Here is a 20,692-nt window from a genome sequence, read left to right on the forward strand (position 1 = left end):
ACGGGGGGGGGGGGGGCAGGAGGGGGCATATTTATTGAGTTAAAAACCCGGCGGCGGGGGCTGTACACGGTGATAGCACCATTGGAGAGAACCGGGTGATGGGGGGGGGGGGGGGGGGGGGGGGTAACGGGGCACCGGGACCCCTCATCCCCGGTACCGGGGAGCAGGGCGTGGGGGGGCTGTGGAAGACGAGCGCGGGCAGGGGGCTCAGCCCTGGCTGCCGCAGGAGGAGAGGCTGTCATAGAGGGAGTCACTGAGCGACTCCGAGTGCTCCAGCCCCGGGGGGCCGCGGCCCCCGTCCCTCGACGCCGCCTCGGTGCTGCCCTCGTCCCCCACGTCCGAGGCGCTCGGGGTGCGGCTGCTGCTGGCGCTGAGGGCAGGCGGCAGCGGCGCCTCCGGGGACGCCCCTCGGTGCGCGGCGGGGCTGCAGGCGGGCGCCTGGGGGGGTAACAACGCGGTCAGTGATGGGATCCCCCCCCCCCCGCTTCCCGTCGGTACCAACCGCACCGCTTCCCCCCTTCCCCTCCCGTTACCAGTGGGGGCCGGTGCAGCCCCTCCAGCCCCGCCGCGGGGCACAGGAAGGGGTCGGTGGCACCGCAGGCTTTGGCGTTGGGGAAGGTCCAGTTCTTGCTTTGCTGGACCCGCCGCGGCTTCCCGGCATCGGCACCGGCGTCTGGGGGGGGCCAACAAGGGAGGGGGGGGTCAGGGCTCGGCAGGGCCTCCCCATGACCCCAGTGGGGCGCTGAGCCCCCCCCCCCCATCCCCTGTGGGACACTGACCTGGGGGCCCGGCGCGGTGGCCGGGGGGGCCCGGGGGGCGGCAGGTGGGGGTGCTCCGGTGTTTGGGGGGCACCAGCAGCTCCTCGGCGCTCGGAACCTCCCTCTCCAGCGTCCGGGCCTTGCGCGGGACCTTGGTGCTGGCCGGCGGCCGCCCTGGTACGGCCCCAGCGGGCAGCGGTTCAGGGCGGCCCCGCGGCTTTGGGGTGCTCTTAGCGGGGACCCCCCCATAGTCAGGGGGAGGGAAGGTCCCGATCCCGCTGTCCAGTGTCCGCGTCAGTGACCCACAGGCTGCAGGCACAAGGGGAGGAATCAGTGCCGGGGGGGGGGGGGGGGGGGGTCCATCCTGGTGCCCCCTCATCCCACTCTATCCCACCCCCGGCGCCCCCTCACCGGCGAAGTGCTGCGACGTCCCCGACTCGGACAAGCTCTCATCCGAGGGCAGCTCGTCCCGGAGCCCCACATCCGGCACCTATGGGGGGTACGGCGGGTGAGCGGCTGGGGTAAGGGGTGTGCGGGGCTGGGGGGGGGGGGTGCTCACCTTGTCGGGGGCCTCCCGCAGGTGCCCCACGATGCCGTTGCGGGGCGGGCGGCAGAGCCGGGGGTCTTTGGCGTCGGGGGGGACCCTCCGGAGGTCGCAGAGCTCCCGCTTGTGCTCCAGGCGGCTCTCGTAGGGCGCGTCCTTCCCGTCCACCCTGCGGAGCGCACAGCGTGGGGCGGGGACCCCGGACCCACACCCCCCGCCCCGCCCAGGCCCGGGCACTGACCGGTCCAGGAGCTGCTGCATGAAGGTCTCCGCCGTCACCTCCTGGTACAGCACCGGGAGGTGCCCGGGGCCGCGGGGGGCTCCGCGGGGCCGCCCCTTCTCCAGCGCCAGCCCCTGCAGGAACGCGTGCTCCTCCCGCAGCGCCTTGCGCAGGTCCTCGGCCTTCTCCATCAGCTTCGAGATGTTGAGGCTCTCGGCCTCCAGCTTCCGCGCAGCCAGTTTCACCTCGCGGCGCAGCGGGGCCGGGGTCCCGGCCCAGTCCCGCCCGCGGCCGCCGTCCCCGCGGCGGCTCAGCGCCGGCAGCTTGCTCCGCCGCAGCCCGAACCAGCTGGCCAAGCCCCCGGCCGCCTTCCCCTTGGCCTCGGCCGCCGGCGCCCGCTCCTGCCCCTGCAGCCGCAGCACGTTCTCCTCGATGCCCTTCATCACCTTCTCCTCGATGGCCGAGTGCGCGGCGGCGCCCGGCAGCGGGCCCGGACCGGGGGGCTCGGGGGCCGCCGGTGCTTTATGGGGCCCGGCCGCCGCTTTGGCTCCGGCCGCCTCCTCGGCCCGTGGGGCTTTGCCGGCGCCCGCCTTGGTGGGCAGCTTCGTGGGGCTGCCGTGGGGGCTGCGGGAGGTCTTGGCGGGGGGCGCCGGGGGGGCCCGCGGTGGGGTCCTGCCGCCGGGGGGGCGCCCCTTGCCCCCCGCCTTGCCGGGCTCCCCCATGGAGCCGGAGGAGTAGCACCGCGCCAGGGGCTCCCCGGCGTGCACCGGCTCGGGGTGCTTCAGGCTGCCCCCCAACCCCCCCCCTCGGGACGGGGGGCGCAGCTCAGCCCCATGGCCCCGCTCGGGCCGGCCTGGGCCGGGGGGCTCTCGGCCTTCAGCGCCCCGCAGCTTGCCCAGGGCCGCCAGGCGCTCCTTGAAGGGGAGGTAACCGGGCTCGGGGGGCTTCTTGCCGGGGCGCCGGGACGGGGCCGAGCCCCCTGTGCCCCGCCGGCTGCTGGGGGGCGAAGCTGCCGCCCGCTCGCCGCCGGCCGCGGGGCCCGGGGGCTGCTCGGCCGCCTCGTAGGGCCGGGTCGGGGGGAGGACGGGGCCCTCGGGGGAGCCGGGCTCGGGGGGGGCATCGGGGGAGGCGGCTCTGGCCGGGGCCTCGGGGTTGCCGCTGCGGCACGGGATCCTGGAGGCCTGGGACAGCTGCGGACTGAGGCGCAGCCCCGCGGGGGGGGGGCGGCAGCTTCAGCACCTTGGGGGGCGAGGGCAGCGCGTTCGGGGCTCCCCCGGGCGACAGCGGCGCGAAGGACCCGTCGGGGCTCTCCTCGCCCGGGGCGCAGAGCCCCAGGAAGGACGCGGGGAGCTCCCCCCCCCGCCGCTGCCGGGGGCCGCCCCCGAGCGCTTCCCCATTGCGGCGGCAGCAGCCGGGCTCCCCCCGCAGTAGCCGCTCGGCCAAGGCGCTGAGCCCGAGGCGCTCGTCCGGGGAGGAGCAGGGGCTGCCCTCGGCTCCCCTCCACCCCCCGGCGGCCGCCGGCGCCCGCAGCGGACACAGGGCCCAGGCCGGGGCTGAGCAGGGCTCGGGGGAGCCGGGGGAGGCCGGGGGGGGGCCCAGCAGCGGGTCCGACTCCTCCAACTTGCGCAGCACCTCCAGGATCTGCGCTTTCTTCTTGAAGAAGGGGGAAAGGGCGTCCAGGGGCGCGGGGCTGAGCCCGGGGCTGCCCGACGGCACCGGTGGCATCACCTGCGGGGGCCGGGCACCGTCACCCCCCGTGCTAGGGATGGGGACACAAGGGGCAGATGGGCCTGGAAAGGGCGATGCCACGGCTCAAGGATGGGGAAACCAAGGACCCAGAGAAAGGGGACAGAGGAAAGGACACCACAGACCCCAGAACAGGGGTGCCAAGGGCTGGGGACCCCACACTTCCGGGCAAGGCAATAGCAGGAGCTTGGGGAGGGGAGACCAAGGGACGCGGGGGTCAGAGACGCTGGTACCCACCTCTGGCAGCGAGAGGCAGCACCCAAGGGGCAGCGGGGGGGGTGGATGCTCGGCACAGCCCGGCTCGGGGCTGCCGGGGGCCTCCAGGGGCACCGGCGGCAGCTGGAGACGGGGGTGGCACCGGGTTAGGTTTGGGGGGGAGGCTTTGCCCTGTGCCCCCCCACCAGCCCCGGCCCTACCTGGGGCAAGGACCCTGCTGAGAGCTGCAGCTTCTGCTGGAAGAGGTCGCTGAGTGCCTGGTTCTGCCGCTCCAGCTCAAAGACCCTCTTCTTCAGCTTGATGCACTCCTCCCGCAGGTCCTGGATGGGGCGGGATGGGGAGGGATGAGCCAGGAGTCCCCCGTGCCCCCCAAAACCCTCGGACCCCCCCCCCCCGACACCCACCTTCTGGTTGAGCAGCGCCTGCACCACGTGGTTGGCGACCTGGGGAGCAGAGGGGGGAGCCTGGTGAGGGCACAGGCAGCCCCGTGCCCAGCACACGCGTGTTCACGCATGTCCCATGCGTGTCCCCGGGATACCTCATCCAGGCAGCGCTCGTACGTCTCCCGCTGGTTCTCATTGGCCTGGGCCAGGGCTGAGTTCTCTGCCTGGGGACAGAGTGGGGACAGCTCAAGGGGTGTCCCCAGCCCCTGGGACCCCGCTTTTGGGGTCCGTGGGGTCCCCTCCTCTGTCCCCCACCGGGTCCTTGGTGTCCCCATCCTTGAGCCACGGCAGCGCTGTTGCCAGGCCCAGGCCCAGGGGATGTGGTGGACGGGGACCCCCCTCTGCCTGGTGGGACGGGTGTCACGGTGCACAGTGGTGCCTGGGCACTGGCTCCCGGCGGTCCCGGCCCCCCCGCACCTCCAGCTCCCGCAGCCGCTGCAGCAGCTCATGGCTGGTGCCCGTCTCGCTCCCGGCTCCCGGCGCCTCGGCCACGCTCTCCGACATCGCGGGCAGCGGGGGGACCGGGCTCCCCACGTCCTCGCTCGGGGCTCCCCCGCGACGTCACCTGCCCGGGAGAACGGCGCTGAGGGGGGGGACGGGGCTATGGGGAGCCCCGGGGCCGAGCCCCGACCCCACCGGTACCGGGAGCCCCTCCCGGGCGCGCAGGGCACTGGGACCAGCGCCGGTCCCAGCACACGGGGATGTGCAGCAGCCCCAGGGCCCGCACCGGGACCAGCCCCGGCGCACCGGGATGTGCAGCCCCCCACCAGGGGCTGGCACCGGAACTCGCTGCACCCGGTGCACAGGACCCTGGGTGCAGACCGGCCCCCCCCCGATGCCGCACACCCCGCTCCCACCGGGGCTCCCCCCGCCGCCGGTGCCGCTCTCCCCGGAGCAGGCACCAGCCCGAGCACCGGCCCCAGCACCGGCCCCGCGCACTCACGGCCGCGGCTCCCGGCGGCGCCGCTCGACCCCGCTCAGCGCGGCCCCGGGGCCGGTCCCGGTGGCAGCGGAGGCTCCATCCCGGCCCGGCCCGGCCGCGCTATTGTTGGGAGGCGGCGGCCCCGGCTCCGCCTTCCCGCCGCGGCCGGGGAGGAGCCGGGGCCGCCACCGCCTCCGGTGCGCGGCTCCGCCAGCGCCGGCCCCGAGGAACCGGCGAGGGGGGGACCGGGGCAGCGGGGACCGGAGGGAGAGGAAGCACCGGGCACCCCCGAGGGTAAAGGGCGCCCCATGGAGAGGGACCCCCCTGGAGCCCCCCTCGGACGGGGACCTCGGAGCCTGAGCACCCCTCGGGGTGTCCTCGGGGCTCTGGACACGGACCCCGCACCCCAACGAACGGGGCCGGGGTTTGGGCTCACCCCAACTCCGCCGCCTCTTCCCGAGCAACGCAACGAGAGCGGCGAAACAACCGGAGCCTCCGGCCCCGCTCGGGGCACGGGCACGGGAGGCCCTGCTGATGCTCCCCACGTCCCCACCGAGCCCCATCCCGTCACCCCAACCCCCTGGCCCGGGTGACCTCGGCCTCACCCCGCGGCTGCTGCCGGTCCCTGTGCGGCAGCACCGGGTGCCCTCGCTCGTGCTGCCCCCGTGTTCCCCCCCCCGGGTCCCGGTGGTGCCCGCGGGCCCCGAGGCTGCCCCGGCGCAGGAAGCGGCCGCGGCTCCGGCTGCGTCACGGGGGGAAGTGAGACTCCGTCTGGAGGGGAAGAGCGGCCCTGGCCCCCCCGAGCCCGAGCCCGTGGCGGGGGCACAACCGGGGGTCCCCATAGGGGGATGCTGCGGCCGGTCCCTGTCCCAGCACGGGGCACCCAGAGCCCGGGCTGTGGCCCCATGGGTGGCTTTGGCCTGCCCCACACCGGGGACATGGGGGTCACAGCCCCGAGGGCCACAGCCCCGCTGGGTTGCTCCGGGACGCAGTGGGGACAGGAGGGATGCGCCAGGGATAGCAAGGACACCCTGGGGACAGGCGGGATGAGGCAGATACAGCCCTGGGGCAGCAGGGCCATGTTGAGGACAGATCGGACATCCCAGGGACACTGGGGACAGCCGGGATGCAGTGGGGACACTGGGGACAGCCGGGATGCAGTGGGGACACTGGGGACAGCGGGGATGCAGTGTGGACATCAGGATGTGGTGGGGACAGCTGGGATGCATTGGGGACTCTGAGGACAGCAGGGACGCAGTGGGGACAACTGGGGACAGCCGGGATGCAGAGGGATCAATTGGGATGCAGTGGGAACACTGGGGACAGCCAGGATATACGAGGGACAGCAGGATGTGGTGGGGACAATTGGAATGCACTGGGGACACTGGGGACAACAAGGATACACTGGGGACAGCAAGAGCACACTGGGGACAACTGGGATGCAGTGGGAACAGCGGGGATGCAGTGGGGACCCTGGGGACAGCAGGAGCACACAGAGGACAACAGGGATGCAGTGGGAGCAGTGGGAGCAGTGGGGATGCAGTGGGAGCAGTGGGGATGCAGTGGGAGCAGTGGGAGCAGTGGGGATGCAGTGGGAGCAGTGGGGATGCAGGGCAGTGAGGACGCCCCGGGGACACGCGCAGGACGAGGGGCAGAGCCGGGCTCAGCCGCGCTGTACCGGGAACACCCCGGGATGCTCGGGGGGCACCAAGCGGGACACCCGGGGGGGGGGGCACGGGACACCCCCCGCCGCTCCCCCCCCCTCCCGGAGCGCTCCCCAGGACCCCCCCCCCCCCCGCGGCGGTACCGGACTCACCGGGGGTCACGGCGGGGCGGCGGCGGCGGCGCGGGGCGGCATGGCCGGGACCGGGGCTGGCGGCGGCCGCGGTGACGTCATGGCTCCACCGGGCCGGCCCCGCCCTGCGCCCCCGCCGCCGCCAATCCGCGCCCGGGGGCGGGGGGGTCCCGGGGCCGCCACCGCCTCCATCCACGGGGACCGGAGGGGCCCGACACGGACCCGGTCTCTGCGCCCCCCCCCCCCCCCCTCCGGCCCCATCGCAGGACACGGACACGGGCTCCGAGCTCCATCGCTTTATTGTGGGGTTCCCCATGGGATCCCTCCGGGGTCCCCCCAGTTCCTGGATGATGCTGGATGAGTCCCGGAGCCTCTCTCAGGTCCCGGCGCTCCCGGATCCCGGCCCCACGTTCCCGTTGGTGGCTCCATGGGGCTCGGTGGAGGCAGCAGCTTCCTCCGGTGCGAGGGGGCTCTGCTGGGATACAAGGGGCATGGGTGGGTGCAGGAGTACCGGGGATGGCTGCAGCCCCCCCCCCCCCCCCCGGGCCCAGGCTGCTGTTGCTCCTGCAGGAATTGGCAATTCCATGGGCTGGGAGCGCCAATGGAGCGGGAGCAATTTCCTTTGGGCTCCTGCTTGAAACCAGCAGCTACAGTGAACTGGAGGTCTTCAGTGAGGGCCTGAGGGGGGGGAGCAAGGTTGGGGCTCCCCCAAAGCACAAGGGTGGCACTGAGCAGGAACGGAGACAGGCCACCCCATGGCTACAAGGCTGTGGGGCACAGAGCCCATGGCTGGGGGGTCCCGAGGCTCCGGGTCTGTACCTGCAGGTCAGGGCCCGGGGGGAAGCCGCTGCCCTGCTCCTCGGGCTCCTCCAGCCCCAAGATGTCTATTGCGGCCTCAGCCACGTCTCGCAGGGCCGGATCCAGCGCCACGGAGGGGTCGAAGAGCAGAGGGGAGGGGGGACACTGGAGCCCATCGCCCACCACGTCCAGGTCCTGAGGACACAGCACCCAGAGCCTCAGCGCCCATGGAAGTGCCTCCCCCAGGAGCAGCCCCAAGGGCCCCGCTGCTTTTTGCTCTTTAACCCCATTTCTGAGGGCTTTAAGCTGAGCAGGGCAGAATAATCCAGGATTAAACCCCTCGTGTATTCCCGATGGGAAAAGAGGGGGAAAATCCTCTTTAGAAAGCCCCAAATCAGGATTTAAATGGGAGCACAGCAGGTCCGGGGGCTCTGAGCCCCCTGTACCCCCTCCCACCCCAGGCCACTCCTGTGCCCCAGGGCAGCAGGAACCAACACAATCCCCTTGGCTCTGTGCTGGGGGGAGGGGGGATATTGACCCCACAGAGCCCACGGGGGGGGGTTTGCTGCCGGGCCCCCACTCACATCACTGAACTCCAGCGGGAGGCTCTCAGAGGGCTGTAGCTCGGCCGCACTCAGGTACAGCTCCGTGGGGGCAGCCCCCAGCTCCTCGGCCCCCCCCGGGCCCTGCTCGGGCACGTACATGGGGGGGGGCAGGCGGAGGTGCAGGGGGCAGCTGGGCTCCGGGCCCAGGCTCAGGGGCACGGCCCTGGGGCAGGGAACGTCCTCGGAGCCCCGGCAGGGCCGGAACAGAGCCTGGCTCGGGTCCTGGCAGATGTCTGCGGGTGGCGTCAAGGAAACCCCCCCAAACAAACGGGGATACCCCCCCCCGTTCATCCCAGGGCAGGAACCACCCCCCCAGCCCCTCACATGGAGCTATCCCAAAGGCGCAGCGCCCTGCCGGTGCACACACACACACAATGCTTTGGCCACAGGCAGGAGCTCAGTTCCGGTGTTCCCATCTTCCCAATGTATTTGCCTTCCCAGTGGAAAACCTGTTCCTGCCCGAGGTGTAAATGGGATTTCCTGCCTTTAATCACAACCAGATCCACCAGAAGTGAGGAGCTGCAGCCCAAGCCCATCCCCTGTCCCCACAGAGAGGCTCCATCTCCATGCAGATGACAACGGGAAGCAGGCTTTGGGTGGGAATCAAGGCTTTCAGGTCAGACACATCCATAACCCCCCTGCTGAGCTTCCAGAGCCACCTCCAGCAGGGAAAGGCACCAGGTTTAACCCACTTTCTTAAGCTGTTCCTAGGGCAGATGTGGAGGGGGAAGTGCCTCTGAGAGGGCACATCTGGATCTGTCTGGATAACCCAGCTCAAGCACTGCCTTTGAAGGCAGCCATAAGGCCAATGGGAGAAGCTCCACCTGCATCCCAGCACTGGGCTCATCCCTTTCCTGCATGGGCAAAGCGGTGCTGGTGTCAACAGAAGCTGAGCCCAAGGAATCCCAACCCCACCTTTCCCATTGTGGAGCTCCGGCTGCTCCACAGGGATCCAGCCGGGCACTGGAGAGGAACCACAGCAGCTCCCTGGGAGCCAGGGTGAGGAGCATCCAAAGCCAAGCAGTGAATGCAGCTCCAAAGGGATCCAAACCTACCCCAGGGCACATCCACACGCTTGGACAGGGAACTGGAGACCTCATTGGGACGCTCCAGGCAGAGGCTCCTGTTGCTCCCACACGAATTGGTTGATCCATGGGGATGGGAGCACCAACAGACCGGGAGCTGCTTCCTCTGGGCTCCTGTTTGAAACCAGCAGCTACAGCAAACCACTGGCCTTGATTGAGGGCCAAAGAGCGAGGAGGAGGAAGGGACACACAATGCCAGCAAACAGGAATGCAGGATCAAAGGATACGGGTCAGGCAGTGCCTGGTCATGGGCAGGGACGGGTTGGAGCAGCGGACGTCATCCACAAAGGCCAAGCAGCGCTGGCTGGAGCGGGTGGTGTGGGCCTGCGAGGCAAGAGCAGGGCTCAGAGCTCACAGCACCCACATCCTGCCTCCAAAGCACACCAAGAGCAAGGGCTCAGCACCCTCCAGCTCCTCATCCTGTCCTTCCCCTTCCATCAGACAGAACCGAGCTCAGGCAGGACTCGACTGCAGGAGGGAAAACTTTCCAGGCTCAGCTCCTGGAATGCTTGGAATTGAGACAGCTCTGAAGTGGCCCTATTCAGTCTCCTGTGTACCCAAGGGGCTGCCTCTGGGTCCCCACCAAACCAACGGCGCTGCCACCCCCCTATGGAGCGTTCCCCAGCCCCACATCCCTGCGGCCACCGCGGCTCCCGGTGCCCCATGGCAGCAGCCCCACGCGTGAGCCCTGCTGCCGGTGTGGGGCTCACCTGCTGGGCCGCCCCGTCCGAGGCCAGCGCGCGGCGCTCGCGGAGCTGCCGGTGCAGCAGTGCCTCCACCCCATAGCGCTGCCGGTAGCGCCGCAGGCACTTGAGGCGCTTGAGGCTCTCGCGCTCCTTGGCCAGGAGCCCCTCGGTGCCCGTCAGGAGGCTGCTGCCTGTGGGGAGGGATGGGGGTCAGAACATTCCCCCCCCCCCCCGCTTCCATCCCTTCCCTGGTACCCAGAGCTGCAGAGCATCTGAAGGTCAGATGCAGGTGCTGGGAGTGGATCTGGTGGTGACAAAGCTGATCCCATCCCCAACAGCTTTGATTCATGGAACTGGCTTGGAAATGGCCTTAAATCACCCAGCCCATGGGCAGAGCCACCTTCCTAAGATCCCTTCGGATTCCCGCAGCAGGACAGGGGGTTCTCCAAGTCCAGCTCCTGGTGCCTGGTCTGGAAGCTTCCCTGAGCTCTCCCGGCTCTAATTAGAGGGCGAGAGCTGCTCTTCCATCCCTGGGTGGCTATAAAGAGCTCTGCCAAATTGGTAGGTACCAAACTGCAGTTATTTTTATGCTCCAGGGCCTTTTCCAGCAGGAGCTATTCTAAGGCCATGCTGGAGCCGCATCTGTGCGGAGCAGGGCTATGGGAGCACAGCACAAGGGGTGGAACCAAGCCTGGCTGCCCCACACAGGGCCTGACGGCTGAATCCAAGCATTCAGAACCCCCAAAGCAGGAAATCCCATCCAAAGCAGGCACTTTTGTCTCACGATTCCCTTTGTAGTCCCATTTCCTGACAACTGAAGAGCAAAGGAACCTTCCCAATGCCACGATAGCATCTGCAGGCACCAGGCCAGCCCCAGCCACCTCCTGTGGTGGTTCCAGCCCTTCCCAAGGCAAACCCCCCCAGCTGGAAGAGGCAAGCTCCGGGGGGGGCAGAGAGCTCCAGCACTTGCCTATGGCCTCGTGCTCGCCCTTGCGGCTGTGCAGGAACCGCCGCTTCTTCTCCTTGAGGAGGTGCTGGAGGCGCTTGAACTGGTCGATGTAGAGGGACTGGAGCCGGATGAGCTTCTCCCTCATGATGAGAGCCACCTCCTCGGCTGTGTACACCCCCGCGTGCCTGCAAGACAGCCAGCAGGGCCCATGGGGGCTGCTCCCCTCCCTGGATCACACAGGGCCGTGGGCAGCAGCACCAGCACCCAAGAGGTGGGAGCCCTGGAGCCCTAGGGGTAACAGCCCCACCATTAACATCACCCACAAGCAGCCTCCTGGGGCCACCCTGAGCGCACAGCACCCAACCCACTTGAGGGGATCCTCCTGGTCGCTGTCGATGCTGTCGGCCTCGCTGTCCGGGTCCCCTCGCCACGTCTGCTCCACGGTGACAGGGTCCTGCTCCCCATCGCTCCAGCTGTCCTCATCTGCGGGATGCAGGGTGACAGGACATGGGCCCCTCATCCCGTACCCCCGGCACCAGCACAGCACACATCCACACCCCACAGAGGTGCACTGCATCTGCTGCAGCAAGGCCAGAGGCCACGGGGATGCTCAGGGGCTGAGAACCCCGGGGCTGGAGAAGAGCCTGAAGGGGGTACAAGGATGCTGGAGAGGGACCTGCCTCAGGGGCTGGAGCAATGGGACAAGGGGGGATGAGTTCAGGCTGGATATAGGGAAGTGAGGGTGATGGGACTCAGGAACGGGTGGGATGCTCCATCCCTGGCCAGGTTGGACGGGGCTTGGAGCAGCTGCTCCAGTGGGAGGTGTCCCTGCCCGTGGCAGGGGCTGGCGCTAGAGAACCTTTAAGGTGCCTTAACCCCAGCCCAATCCCATGGTGCCAGAAGGGGTTTCCGGCCCCGCGGCCCTTACCCAGGATGCGAGCGGCTTCGCTGCGGGTGCTCTCGGCCGGCTGAGCGCCGGCATCGGCGCGGGCATAGGCGCTGAGCTGCCACAGGAGGTTCTCCCCTCCTGCCCCGGCCTGGGGCTTCCTGCCCTGTGCCTGCAGTGCCAGCGCGTTCCTGCGGGCGTGCTCCGCACACAGCGAGGTGCTGGGGACAAAACACGGGCTCAGCACCGCCCCGGGCACAGCAGGATCAGCCCCTGGAGCCCGGGCAGCGCCTCCGCTGCAGGCACACGCAGCGCTGAGGAGCAGAGCTCGGTCCTTAAAGGCACTGGAGTGCGTTCTGCTCCCAGCCGTTCCCACCTTGCTTCCCAAGCTGCCCACAGCAGCTTCCCCGAGGGAATGGGGACACCCAGCGGCCACATTCCGCGAGGGGAGCTGGGCTCTGCTGCTGCGCTCCCTGAGCACCAGGGTCCTTCCCTCCCCGTTTTCTATGCACCAGAGCAGCACAAGCGCACCCCGGCCACCGGCTCCATCCCACCAAAGGGTCTGCGCTGAGGCTGAGCCACGGGCTCCAGCTGCAGCTCTCCCCAGGTCCTGCATCACTGCAGCCACCCGCTGATGGAGCAGCGAGCAGAGACAACCCCGGCGCCCTTTTCTAGCTTCACCCCCCCAAGGAGCGAGCCCCTGGGCTGCAGGGCAGCAGCAGCACCAGGAGAGGCTCCTCCTGCTGTCCGGGGGCACTCACCCATCCTTCTTCTCCGTCTTGGGCGCCGCGTTGGGGCAGCGCCGCCCGTTCTTGGCGGACACGTAACTGCACTGCTTGAAGGGGGCGGTCCTGTCCTCCAGGATGTGCTTGATGCAGAAGTCCTGCCCGTCCAGGCGGGGCTGGGAGCAGGCCCGCGGGGTGAACGCACAGGCCAGCGGCTCCTGCGTCCGCGGCACCGGCGGCAGGCGCCCGCGGCTCGACGGTAACACGTGGATGCGGATCCGGTTCATGCTTCCCAGCTGCAGAGGGACCGGGAGCTGAGGGGGGGGTAGAGGAGCTCGCTCCATCCCGGAGCTCACTCCTGCTCCCGGTACATCCCAACACACCCCGATGCCCACCCCGGTTCCGGTCCAGCCCGGCGCATCCCCTGCTCCCGGTGCATTCCAGTGCACCCCCGTATACCCGGTACGTACCGGGGCTCACTCCTGCTCCCGGTGACCCCGCTGATCGTGGCCCATCCCGGCACATGTCACGGTCCTCCCCCCCCTATCTCCTGTGCCCGTTTCCCGTTCCCGGCCCGTCCTGTCTATGCCCGCACATCCCGGTCCCTCCCGCCGCACACGTGCTGCACCCCGCGCCCCGGCGCCGCTCATGCGCAGTCCCTGCCGCCCGCCTGCCCCCGACGCCGCCATTTTGTCCGCGGGCGGCGGACGTGCAGGGAGCTCCAGAGAGCGGCCCGGGCAGCACCAGCAGAGCGGAGGGCGGCGGGGGGGGACCGGCTCCCGCAGCCGGTGCGGGTGCAGGGACCGGGGCAGCGTGGGGGGGCCGCGGGGAAGCGCTGCAAGGGCCGCACAGGGAACGGGCGCCGCCGCCGCCATCTTACCTCGCTGCCGTCCGGCCTCCCTGCTGCCTCAGAGCAGCGCCCGCCCTGACACCTCATTGGCTCATCCGGCAGCCAATCAGCGGCGGGTGCGGAGCGGCCGGAGCCGGGCGTGGTTGGCGGGAGCAGCTGTCACTCCGCGGGGATTAGCCACGCCCCGAGGGGTCACGTGAGAGCGGCGTGGCGGGAAATCCGTCCGTGTGCGGCGCTGGCCCGGGGCACCGGGGGGGGGGACGGGGGGACGGGACCGGTAACCGGGGGGGGGACGGGGGGACGGGACCGGTAACCGGGACTCCGCAGCCACAGAACCGGGCTCGGTGTGGGACAAGCGCGCACGGGCAGGGGGCTGGGAACGCTGCTCCCCCCGGAGCGCGCCCTGCACCGCCAGCACCCAGCACGGGGCTGCTCTGCCCCGGGGGGTGCCTCCCGGTGCGCTCCTACCCCGGGTCTGAGCCAGGCCCCGCAGCTCCTCCGGGCTCTGCCTCACCCCGACAACGTTCAACACCCGGCAGCCCAGAACAACCCCACACGGCCCCATTCCCATTGGTGGTGGGGCTGGAAGGGGGATCTGCAGCAGGGGGGAGCGATGGAGATGGGCTCCCAAAAGCAGAGCAGCTCCATCACCCCCAGTCCCTGCCTTCCCCTTCATCTCCCCCTCCCCTCATCACCCCCCCCCGCAGATTAAAGGCAAGGAAGCACTAAGGTATAAGTTACTGCTTAAATTATTTGTAAAACGTCTTAAATTTTCTGTGACATCTTTTAAATACCCCCCAGACCCCCCCACAAATGCGTGTTCCCCACAAGGGGGGAGGGAGGGACCAAGCCCCCCATTAACTGCGGGTCAAGGGAGGGGGGGAAGGGAAGGAGCAAGGACCAGAGCAAGGGGGTTTGATCCTTTCACAGCTTCACCAACGCCCGCTCTAAATAGCAATAATAAAAGTTATATTATAATAAAATAGTTCTCTCGTGAGGCAGTGGAGCCCAAACAGCCCCTTGGGGGCAGCCCAGGGCTGCGGGGCCGACTCAGTAGTAAAAAGGGGGGGGGGTTACTTAGGCAGAGGGGGCAGTGGGGGGGGCGGTTCTGATGGCAGTGGCGGGGGCCGGGGTTTGTCCGTGCTTGGGGCCGCTCTGGCACTGCTGGAAGCCCGGGGGGGGTTCAGGAGCTCCCCATAGGAGTGGAAGTCAAAGGCGGGCGGGGGGGTGGGCTGCATGCCCTGTGCGCTCAGCAGCGAGTGCAGCATGTTCACTGTGTCCTGGTAGTCACTGGCCTGGCTGGAGCTGTGCCCGTTGGCCCCCGAAGGGCCCTTGTCCAGTTTGCTGTGGGGCCCCCGTGCTTTGCTGGCAGCAGCGAAGGGGAGGCTCCCCCCATCCGTGGGGAGATGGGGGTACGGGAAGGACGCCCCGGGGCCTTTGGAGGCTTTGCTGCCTTTGGGCTGGTGCTCGTGGGCTGCGGCGGCCGCCTCCTCGGGCAGAGGCCTCTTGCGGGAAGAGGAAGAGGAGGATGAGGAGAGGGGCCCGTAGCTCTTGTGGGGCACAGCCCCGGGCTGGCCGCTGTGCTTAGAGTCCCCCGGGCGCTTGGTGCCGGCGCCGCTGGGCCCAGCACCGAGCTGGGGGGGGAAGTGTTTGTGCGAGTGGTGGTTGTGGTGGTGGTGGTGGTGGTTGGAGGAGTGCCCCTTGTGCTTCTCCTTGTGCTCCCGGCCCTTGGCGCTGCCCTCGTCCGAGGAGCTGTGTCTGTCCCCGCCGGGGGGCACCTTGATGCGCATCTTGATCTCCTCCTGCTTGGAGGGCAGCGGCCGCTCCCCGGCGCCGCTCACCGGCAGCCTCACCTTCAGCGCCGAGGCTTTGTCGCCCTTGTCGGGGTTCTCGGGGCCGCTGATGGGGATCTTGAGGATGATGGGCGATGGGTCCCTATCCTGCACCTCCCGATGCTGCTGCACCAGCAGGTTCTGAGCAGCGTAGGCGTACTGGGACCTCACATTGGCCTCCATGTTCTCCAGTTGCCTCTTCTGCGCCGCCAGCTCCTCGGCGTGCTTGGCCCTGTACTCCTTGAGCGACACCTTGGCCGCCGGCGCGTTCTTGGTGCCGGGCTTCGGGTAGGGCACCCCATCCTGCTGCTGCCCGGGGTGCTCAGCACCGCAGCTCTCACTAGTCCGGTGGCTCTGGGCTGGCTCCAGCTTGGCTGGGGGGTACCAGTGCTCCTGCGCCTGGGCCACGTCGCCGCTCTGCTCGCTGGGGGAGTCGGGGCCGGGCGGCAGCGCGGTGCTGGAGGCCGTGGACATGCTCATCAGCCCCGCGATGTTCATGTCCGAGCTGTTGTTGCGGGAGATCATGTTGAGGATGGTCTGCTCCGACAGGCTCTCGTCGTCCCCGTGCTCGTCAGCCTTGGACTTCTGGGCTGCTTGGGAGGCCTGGAGGCAAGGCAGGGAGCACTGGGTCACTTGGGGCTGGCTGCTGGGGGCAAGCTCTCGCTTAGATCCACTTTATCCCCATCCCTCCCCATGGGGAAGAGCCCCAGCCTATGGTGGTGAGGCTGAAACCTCATCCTCCTCTTCACAAGAGCTCAGTTTGGTGCTGAAGCAATGCCCTGCAGAGGCAGTGCCCCCGCACCGCCAGCACCGCAGTGACACACGGAGCTGCCACACACAGGACACCAGAGCAGGTCCTTACCCTCCAGTTGCGGATGCGCTTGAGCCGGCTCGGAGTCTTCTCCAGGATCTGCAGGAACTCATGGGTCAGCTCTGCAGAGACACAAAGCCAGGCCCCTTGGTCAGAGCCAGCCAGAGCAGCACTAATCCGGGCACCCCCTACTCGCTGCTGGATGGAGCTCCCGCAGGAGGGGAATAGTGCGAGCCACCAGCACTGACCACAGTAAACTCCTCTCCCTCGGTGCCTTTTGCCATCTCTGGTGGACCACAGAAGCTGCTGCTGCACTGAAACCTTGGCAAGACCTGAAGCCCTGGAGTCCCTGCAGTGCCCATGGGCCGGGGCTGAAGGCAGACCCAGGACCAGAGATGCCAACACAACGGAAGAGCCTTTGTGTTTTTGGGGGGAAAACCTCGCTCCCAAACTTACCATCTAAGAGCTCCAGAGTTACAGTGCCATCAACGTATTCCCACCAGTGCTTCCCGTCCGTGGAGACTGGGATCTCCCAGTTGGACCACTTACAAGCCAGGTGGATACAGACGCAGGCCACAACGGGAGGGGTGTACTGCAGGCTGAAGGTGGTCAGATGCAGGCTGACGGCACCAGCAGGGAGAGAGAAACAGAAAGCCATGAACTCCCAAGCCTGACCCTCAGCACTCACCAGCGCCCACTGACACCACTGCAGGGGCTGGGGACACAGGGGGGACACCCCCGCGGGGTCCTGCCCCCGCTCCAACCCTGCTCCTGCTGGGGCTCATTTGGGTGCAGGCAGCTCTGGTCAAGGCTCTGCCAGCCCCGAGCTCTGCTGGGGGCTCTGCTCCAGGCAATTCCAAGCGCAGCTCCTGGGCTGGCTCTTCCCAAGCTGAGGAAGAGCACTGCAGGTGGGGGTGGCTCCAAGGGGACAGCTCAGACACCAGCACTGGGAGGTGGGAGGGGAGCAGCGATGCCCTGAGCACACATCCTGCTCTCTGCCTGCAGGAACACGGGGGGAACGGCAGCCCCCATGGCAGGACCTGCACCCCTCGCCAGGCGGGGCTCAGCCTGCACTGCTCAGGGCAATGCAGAGGGACAGGGAGCTGCTGCTCCAGACCAAGAAGCCAAAGGCAGGGAACTGGGAGCCTCTGGCCATGCTGCCAAGGTAAGCAGTGGAGCTGGGTGCTCAGAGAGCCTGAGCCCTGCCCTGGGATGATGCCAGAAGAAATCCAAGTTAAAACAGCTCCATCTGCCTCATCAATCCAATTCCTCGCTTTGGGCTCTCCCAGCATCACTTTACGGCCACACTGAGGCTGCATTTCCTCCTTTCCACCTGGATTTCTTTCCATTCCAATCTTAATGTGTGCTTCCATTGCTGCTGCAGGGATAAAACCGATCTCAGGGCTAAAACCCATCTCAGGGCTAAAACCCATCTCAGGGCTGCCTTTCCCTACCAACAGCACTTTCCTTTGGGAAACCCACACAGTGCCCATGGGTTAGAGACCACCTTCAACCGCTCACCCCAGGCCACAGGCTGGGAACCAGCCTCTGCCAGGGCCTATCCCAGCTTTTCCCTCCCATCCCACCACTCCTGGGAGCTCTTTTCCATGTCCACACCTCGCTCTGCTCCCAGCGTGAGCTCCTGAAGCTGCTTATCCCGGGAAAGCAAGGCTGCAAGTGCTGGGATCAGCCCTGCAGTGAGGATCTAGGGCCAGCCCCACAGAGAGCGTTCCCAATGGGAAACCCAAAGGCTTTCTGTTGCTTTCGAGGCTCAAGAACAAGACTTTTCCCTTGTGAGGCCTCATGCCTGCATCCAACTGCCCCTTTACCATCTACATCAGCCTTCTGGGGTACAGCCAGTCCCTGGTGCCAACCTTCAGAGCCCCGCTTCAGGGCTAACTGCAGTGAGACCCCATCCATGCATCTCCAGCCTCTCTTTGTGCTTGGGGGGGGCTGAGCCTTCACAACCACCTCACTCCCCATAAAGCAGGTTCTGAGCATCCCATCCTGATGCTGTAGCTGGTTCTGAGCAGGAGGAAGGGCTCAGAGCCAACCCCACTGGCTCAGAGGCTGCCCCGTGCCCGGGCTCACTGGTGCCACTGGTGCCACTTCTCCTCCAGTTAAGACCCTCTGCCAAATATGAAGCGATTGTAAAGCAATAACCTGTTGGTAGCCATGAAATAGGAAGTTTGGGCCAAGTCCTTGCTGGCTGCAAGAGAAAAGGACAGAGCAGGGGGTCAGTGCATGTGAAGTGACAGAAACCACCGCAGCGCAGCCCAGCCCAGGCCTCTCCGCACCCCCCGGACCCACAGCAGCACGAGTGCCCCACAGCAAGGAGGGGTCAGAGCTCAGGGCGGGCGCTGCCCCAAGGGGTCTGCAGCACCCAGGTGAGGTTACGCAGAGGAGCAGCCCCATCCCTCACTCACCTCGCACCAACTGCGTGCACTTCACCACATGGGTGTGGGGGTGGTCGATGGTGATCTCAAAGCCTGGAAGGAGAAGACAATGAAGGCATCAGAAGGCCACGGACCTCCTTGAGGAGGCTCCCTCCCTCCCTGCTCTGCTCACAGCCACACGACTTGGGTTCTCCACTTCACAAACCCCACAGCTGCTGCTCCCAGACCTCCAGAAGCAGCTTGAGAGCCCCCAGTGCACACAAACCAGCTCAGCACCAGCAGGACACAGCCTCTCAGCGCAGCTGGGAGGAAGGAGGGGACAATGGCATCTGCTCCAAGGCATCTGCCACCCAAAACGCTAAGAGGAAGCAGACGCCTTCCCTTTGAAGGGGGCTCCAGCACTGCAGAGCTTCAGCCTTGCTGCAGCTTCCCATTCACTGTGGGCATGAAGCTCCAGAGGCATGGGGGAAGTTCAAACCAGTCCATGTGTGCAGCAGATTTGGTTCTTCCCATGGGGAATGCTCCTTCCCATGGGGAATATTCTAGAAGCAGCAGGACGCAAAAGAGGAGAAGCTGCAGTTCAGCCCCCGCTTTGCCAGCACCACCCCCTGTGGTTCTGGTGGCCCCCGTGGCCCCACAGTGAGGGACACCCCACTGCTCAGCTCAGCACAAGCTGCTTCCTGAGCATAGGAATTCTGGAGCATTATGGAATTCGACAGGACAATGGCGCCGGAGCAGCACAAAACCTGCTTTGGGAGGGGGGAAAAGAGACTTTAAGTCCTGGGTTACACCTGAGACAGGGAGAACAAGAGAAAGGGGGTGGACAGTTTGCTGCTTGGGCTCCTGCTGTGGAGAAGACTGTGGTGCTCTGCAGAGTATTCCTGGCTCTGGGAATGCTGGGCTGCTTTGGAACACTCACCCAGGGTCTGCAGGATGATGCTCTCTAGAATGACCAGGTCTTGGGCTTGCTGCAGGTAAGCCTGGGGTGAGAGGACACCACATTATCCACAGTGTAAGTGCACATCACCACCACCAAAGCAGCAAAGGGGAATCCCACTGGAATGGGGGGAACTGGCCCAGATTCCCAACTGGAAAAGAGGCAGCAGTGGCCCAGCTCCTGCTTGTCACAGGGAGCCTCTCAGTGCTGGCCCCTGACACTGCATGGGCACACAGGGATTTGCTGCTTCACTTCCCTTCAGCTTCCCTGGATAAAGCTGCTCCAGAAGTAGGGAACCAGCGTGTGGGGAGAGCAGAGAACAGCCACATCCACACCCTGCTCCGAGCCCACAAACAGGAAAGAGAAGCCCTTTAGGCACCGAGCATCCCCCTATCCCTATCCCACCCTTCCCATCTCCCCACTCACCTCACTCTTGGGCTCCAGAGGCGGTTCCAAGGGGTGCAAACAGGCGCGAGCCACCTTGATGACATGTTCCAGCTTCCGAGGCTGCTCCTCCACCTTGGCTGCCAGGAAGAGCGCGGCTGGAACCACGGCCTGCAGCGGGGAGAGCCAGCAGTTTTCCAGCAGTTAGCAAGTGCGAGCTTCAAGCAACAAAACAAGCCCCATTCCTCACTTGTAAACCAGATAAGGAAGCAAATCCAGCCCCAAGAGAAGGTAAAAGGGGCTCCCAACGCGCTGCTCCCCCCGCGTCACCCCGGGGGGGTCCCCGCGGCCCCAGCACTTACGTTGCGGTGGAACTGGGTGAAGGACTGCACCATGTAGAAGCGGTGCATGTACACGATGGCCGTGTTGATGGTGAGCTGAGACCTGAAGGCGCCGTTAAGGAAGCACACAGAGCCCCGGCGGCACCCGCGCCCCCCCTTCACCCCCCCCGCCAGGCCCCGGTGCACCCGGGCCCGGCCCGGGCCCTTCCGCTCGGCAGCGGCGGTTACCCGAGCGCAGGCCGCGCGGCCTAGCGCAGGCCGGATACACGTTGAGGCGCTGCCCCATGTCCTGCAGCAGGTTGGCCGCCTGCTGCCGGTACGAGAGCTCCTTGTCGGGGTCGAGCCCGGCGCGGCGGGACGGGCTCCGGTCCAGCTGCTCGCGGCTGAAGTACCAGCGGCGCCCCGCCGAGCCGCCGGCCCCGCCGCCCGCCGCCGCCTCCATGGCGCTCTGCGCCCGCGCACGGAGCGACGCACGCACGCACGCACCGCTACGAGATTGCGTCACACAATCGAACGGACGGGAGGGGCACAGGAGAAGAGCCGCGCATGCGCCATGGGACCCCCCCTCCTGTACCGGGACCCCCCCCGCCGGTACCGGCTCCCCCCCTTCAGCCCCCCCCGCCGCACACGCCAGGCCCCGGCTCGTATCCAAAGTGATTTTTATATATAATTTATCTGTACACACATAGGACAAAGTACCTCAGGTCTGTGCTGGGGGGGGGGGGGCAAGGAAGGGGGAACCGGTGCCCCCCCCAAACCAAGA

At 67.4% G+C, this 20,692-nt stretch overlaps 3 protein-coding genes and 2 non-coding genes across 9 annotated transcripts; all 5 read right to left on the minus strand.

The window, feature by feature from the left end:
* Window positions 1-127: 127 nt before the first annotated feature.
* On the minus strand, window positions 128-4,988 carry NCKAP5L (NCK associated protein 5 like). The gene is given in 13 exon segments (XM_034071649.1): window positions 128-438; window positions 534-673; window positions 780-1,067; window positions 1,170-1,248; window positions 1,318-1,471; window positions 1,544-2,745; window positions 2,747-3,250; window positions 3,506-3,607; window positions 3,685-3,804; window positions 3,889-3,927; window positions 4,023-4,091; window positions 4,345-4,492; window positions 4,871-4,988. Coding segments are annotated over 12 exon segments (3,015 nt in total). The 5' UTR covers window positions 4,432-4,492; window positions 4,871-4,988; the 3' UTR covers window positions 128-207.
* Window positions 4,989-6,925: 1,937 nt separating this feature from the next.
* KANSL2 (KAT8 regulatory NSL complex subunit 2) lies at window positions 6,926-13,311 on the minus strand. 4 transcript variants are annotated; one of them, XM_034071565.1, is made up of 10 exons: window positions 13,259-13,311; window positions 12,415-12,674; window positions 11,696-11,874; window positions 11,136-11,250; window positions 10,789-10,952; window positions 9,843-10,009; window positions 9,360-9,456; window positions 8,027-8,280; window positions 7,464-7,637; window positions 6,926-7,119 (listed from the first exon to the last, which is right to left on the minus strand). In XM_034071565.1, the coding sequence occupies exons 2-10, from the start codon at window positions 12,663-12,665 to the stop codon at window positions 7,021-7,023; spliced, it is 1,500 nt and encodes a 499-aa protein (XP_033927456.1). In that variant the 5' UTR covers window positions 12,666-12,674; window positions 13,259-13,311; the 3' UTR covers window positions 6,926-7,020. The 4 variants fall into 4 exon arrangements, with proteins under 4 accessions (XP_033927456.1, XP_033927457.1, XP_033927454.1 ...); XM_034071566.1 differs by lacking the exon at window positions 13,259-13,311 and adding an exon at window positions 12,849-13,205; XM_034071563.1 differs by lacking the exon at window positions 13,259-13,311 and having other exon boundaries at window positions 12,415-12,832.
* LOC117437373 (small nucleolar RNA SNORA2/SNORA34 family) lies at window positions 7,198-7,325 on the minus strand. The gene has a single exon (XR_004550435.1). It is a non-coding gene; the product is annotated as a small nucleolar RNA SNORA2/SNORA34 family (small nucleolar RNA).
* Window positions 9,169-9,297, minus strand: LOC115945435 (small nucleolar RNA SNORA2/SNORA34 family). The gene has a single exon (XR_004079768.1). It is a non-coding gene; the product is annotated as a small nucleolar RNA SNORA2/SNORA34 family (small nucleolar RNA).
* Window positions 13,312-13,959: 648 nt separating the features above from the next.
* Window positions 13,960-20,407, minus strand: CCNT1 (cyclin T1). Of its 2 annotated transcripts, XM_034071544.1 has the most exons (9): window positions 20,196-20,407; window positions 19,951-20,032; window positions 19,631-19,759; window positions 19,187-19,247; window positions 18,298-18,360; window positions 18,035-18,080; window positions 16,328-16,491; window positions 15,923-15,993; window positions 13,960-15,663 (listed from the first exon to the last, which is right to left on the minus strand). In XM_034071544.1, the coding sequence occupies exons 1-9, from the start codon at window positions 20,369-20,371 to the stop codon at window positions 14,302-14,304; spliced, it is 2,154 nt and encodes a 717-aa protein (XP_033927435.1). In that variant the 5' UTR covers window positions 20,372-20,407; the 3' UTR covers window positions 13,960-14,301. The 2 variants fall into 2 exon arrangements, 1 of the variants encoding a protein (XP_033927435.1); XR_004550431.1 differs by lacking the exon at window positions 16,328-16,491 and having other exon boundaries at window positions 15,524-15,663.
* Between the last annotated feature and the right edge of the window lie 285 nt (window positions 20,408-20,692).

Source organism: Melopsittacus undulatus, chromosome 21, assembly GCF_012275295.1.
Source record: "Melopsittacus undulatus isolate bMelUnd1 chromosome 21, bMelUnd1.mat.Z, whole genome shotgun sequence".
Taxonomy (NCBI): Eukaryota; Metazoa; Chordata; class Aves; order Psittaciformes; family Psittaculidae; genus Melopsittacus; species Melopsittacus undulatus.

Bases quoted from the DNA above. Each gene is read 5' to 3' on its own strand.
- KANSL2 (XM_034071563.1), bottom strand. From the start codon at position 12,722: ATGGAGCGAGCTCCTCTACCCCCCCCTCAGCTCCCGGTCCCTCTGCAG. The intron at 11,875-12,414 runs GTGAGTGCCCCC...TTTTGTCCCCAG, and splicing joins AAGACGGAGAAGAAGGATGG to CACCTCGCTGTGTGCGGAGC. The intron at 8,281-9,359 runs GTATCCTTTGAT...CGCCACCCGCAG, and splicing joins GACCAGGCACTGCCTGACCC to ACATCTGCCAGGACCCGAGC.
- CCNT1 (XM_034071544.1), bottom strand. From the start codon at position 20,371: ATGGAGGCGGCGGCGGGCGGCGGGGCCGGCGGCTCGGCGGGGCGCCGC. The intron at 18,081-18,297 runs GTGAGTGAGGGA...TTTCTCTTGCAG, and splicing joins GTGCACGCAGTTGGTGCGAG to CCAGCAAGGACTTGGCCCAA. The intron at 16,492-18,034 runs GTTATTGCTTTA...TGGTGCCGTCAG, and splicing joins TATTTCATGGCTACCAACAG to CCTGCATCTGACCACCTTCA.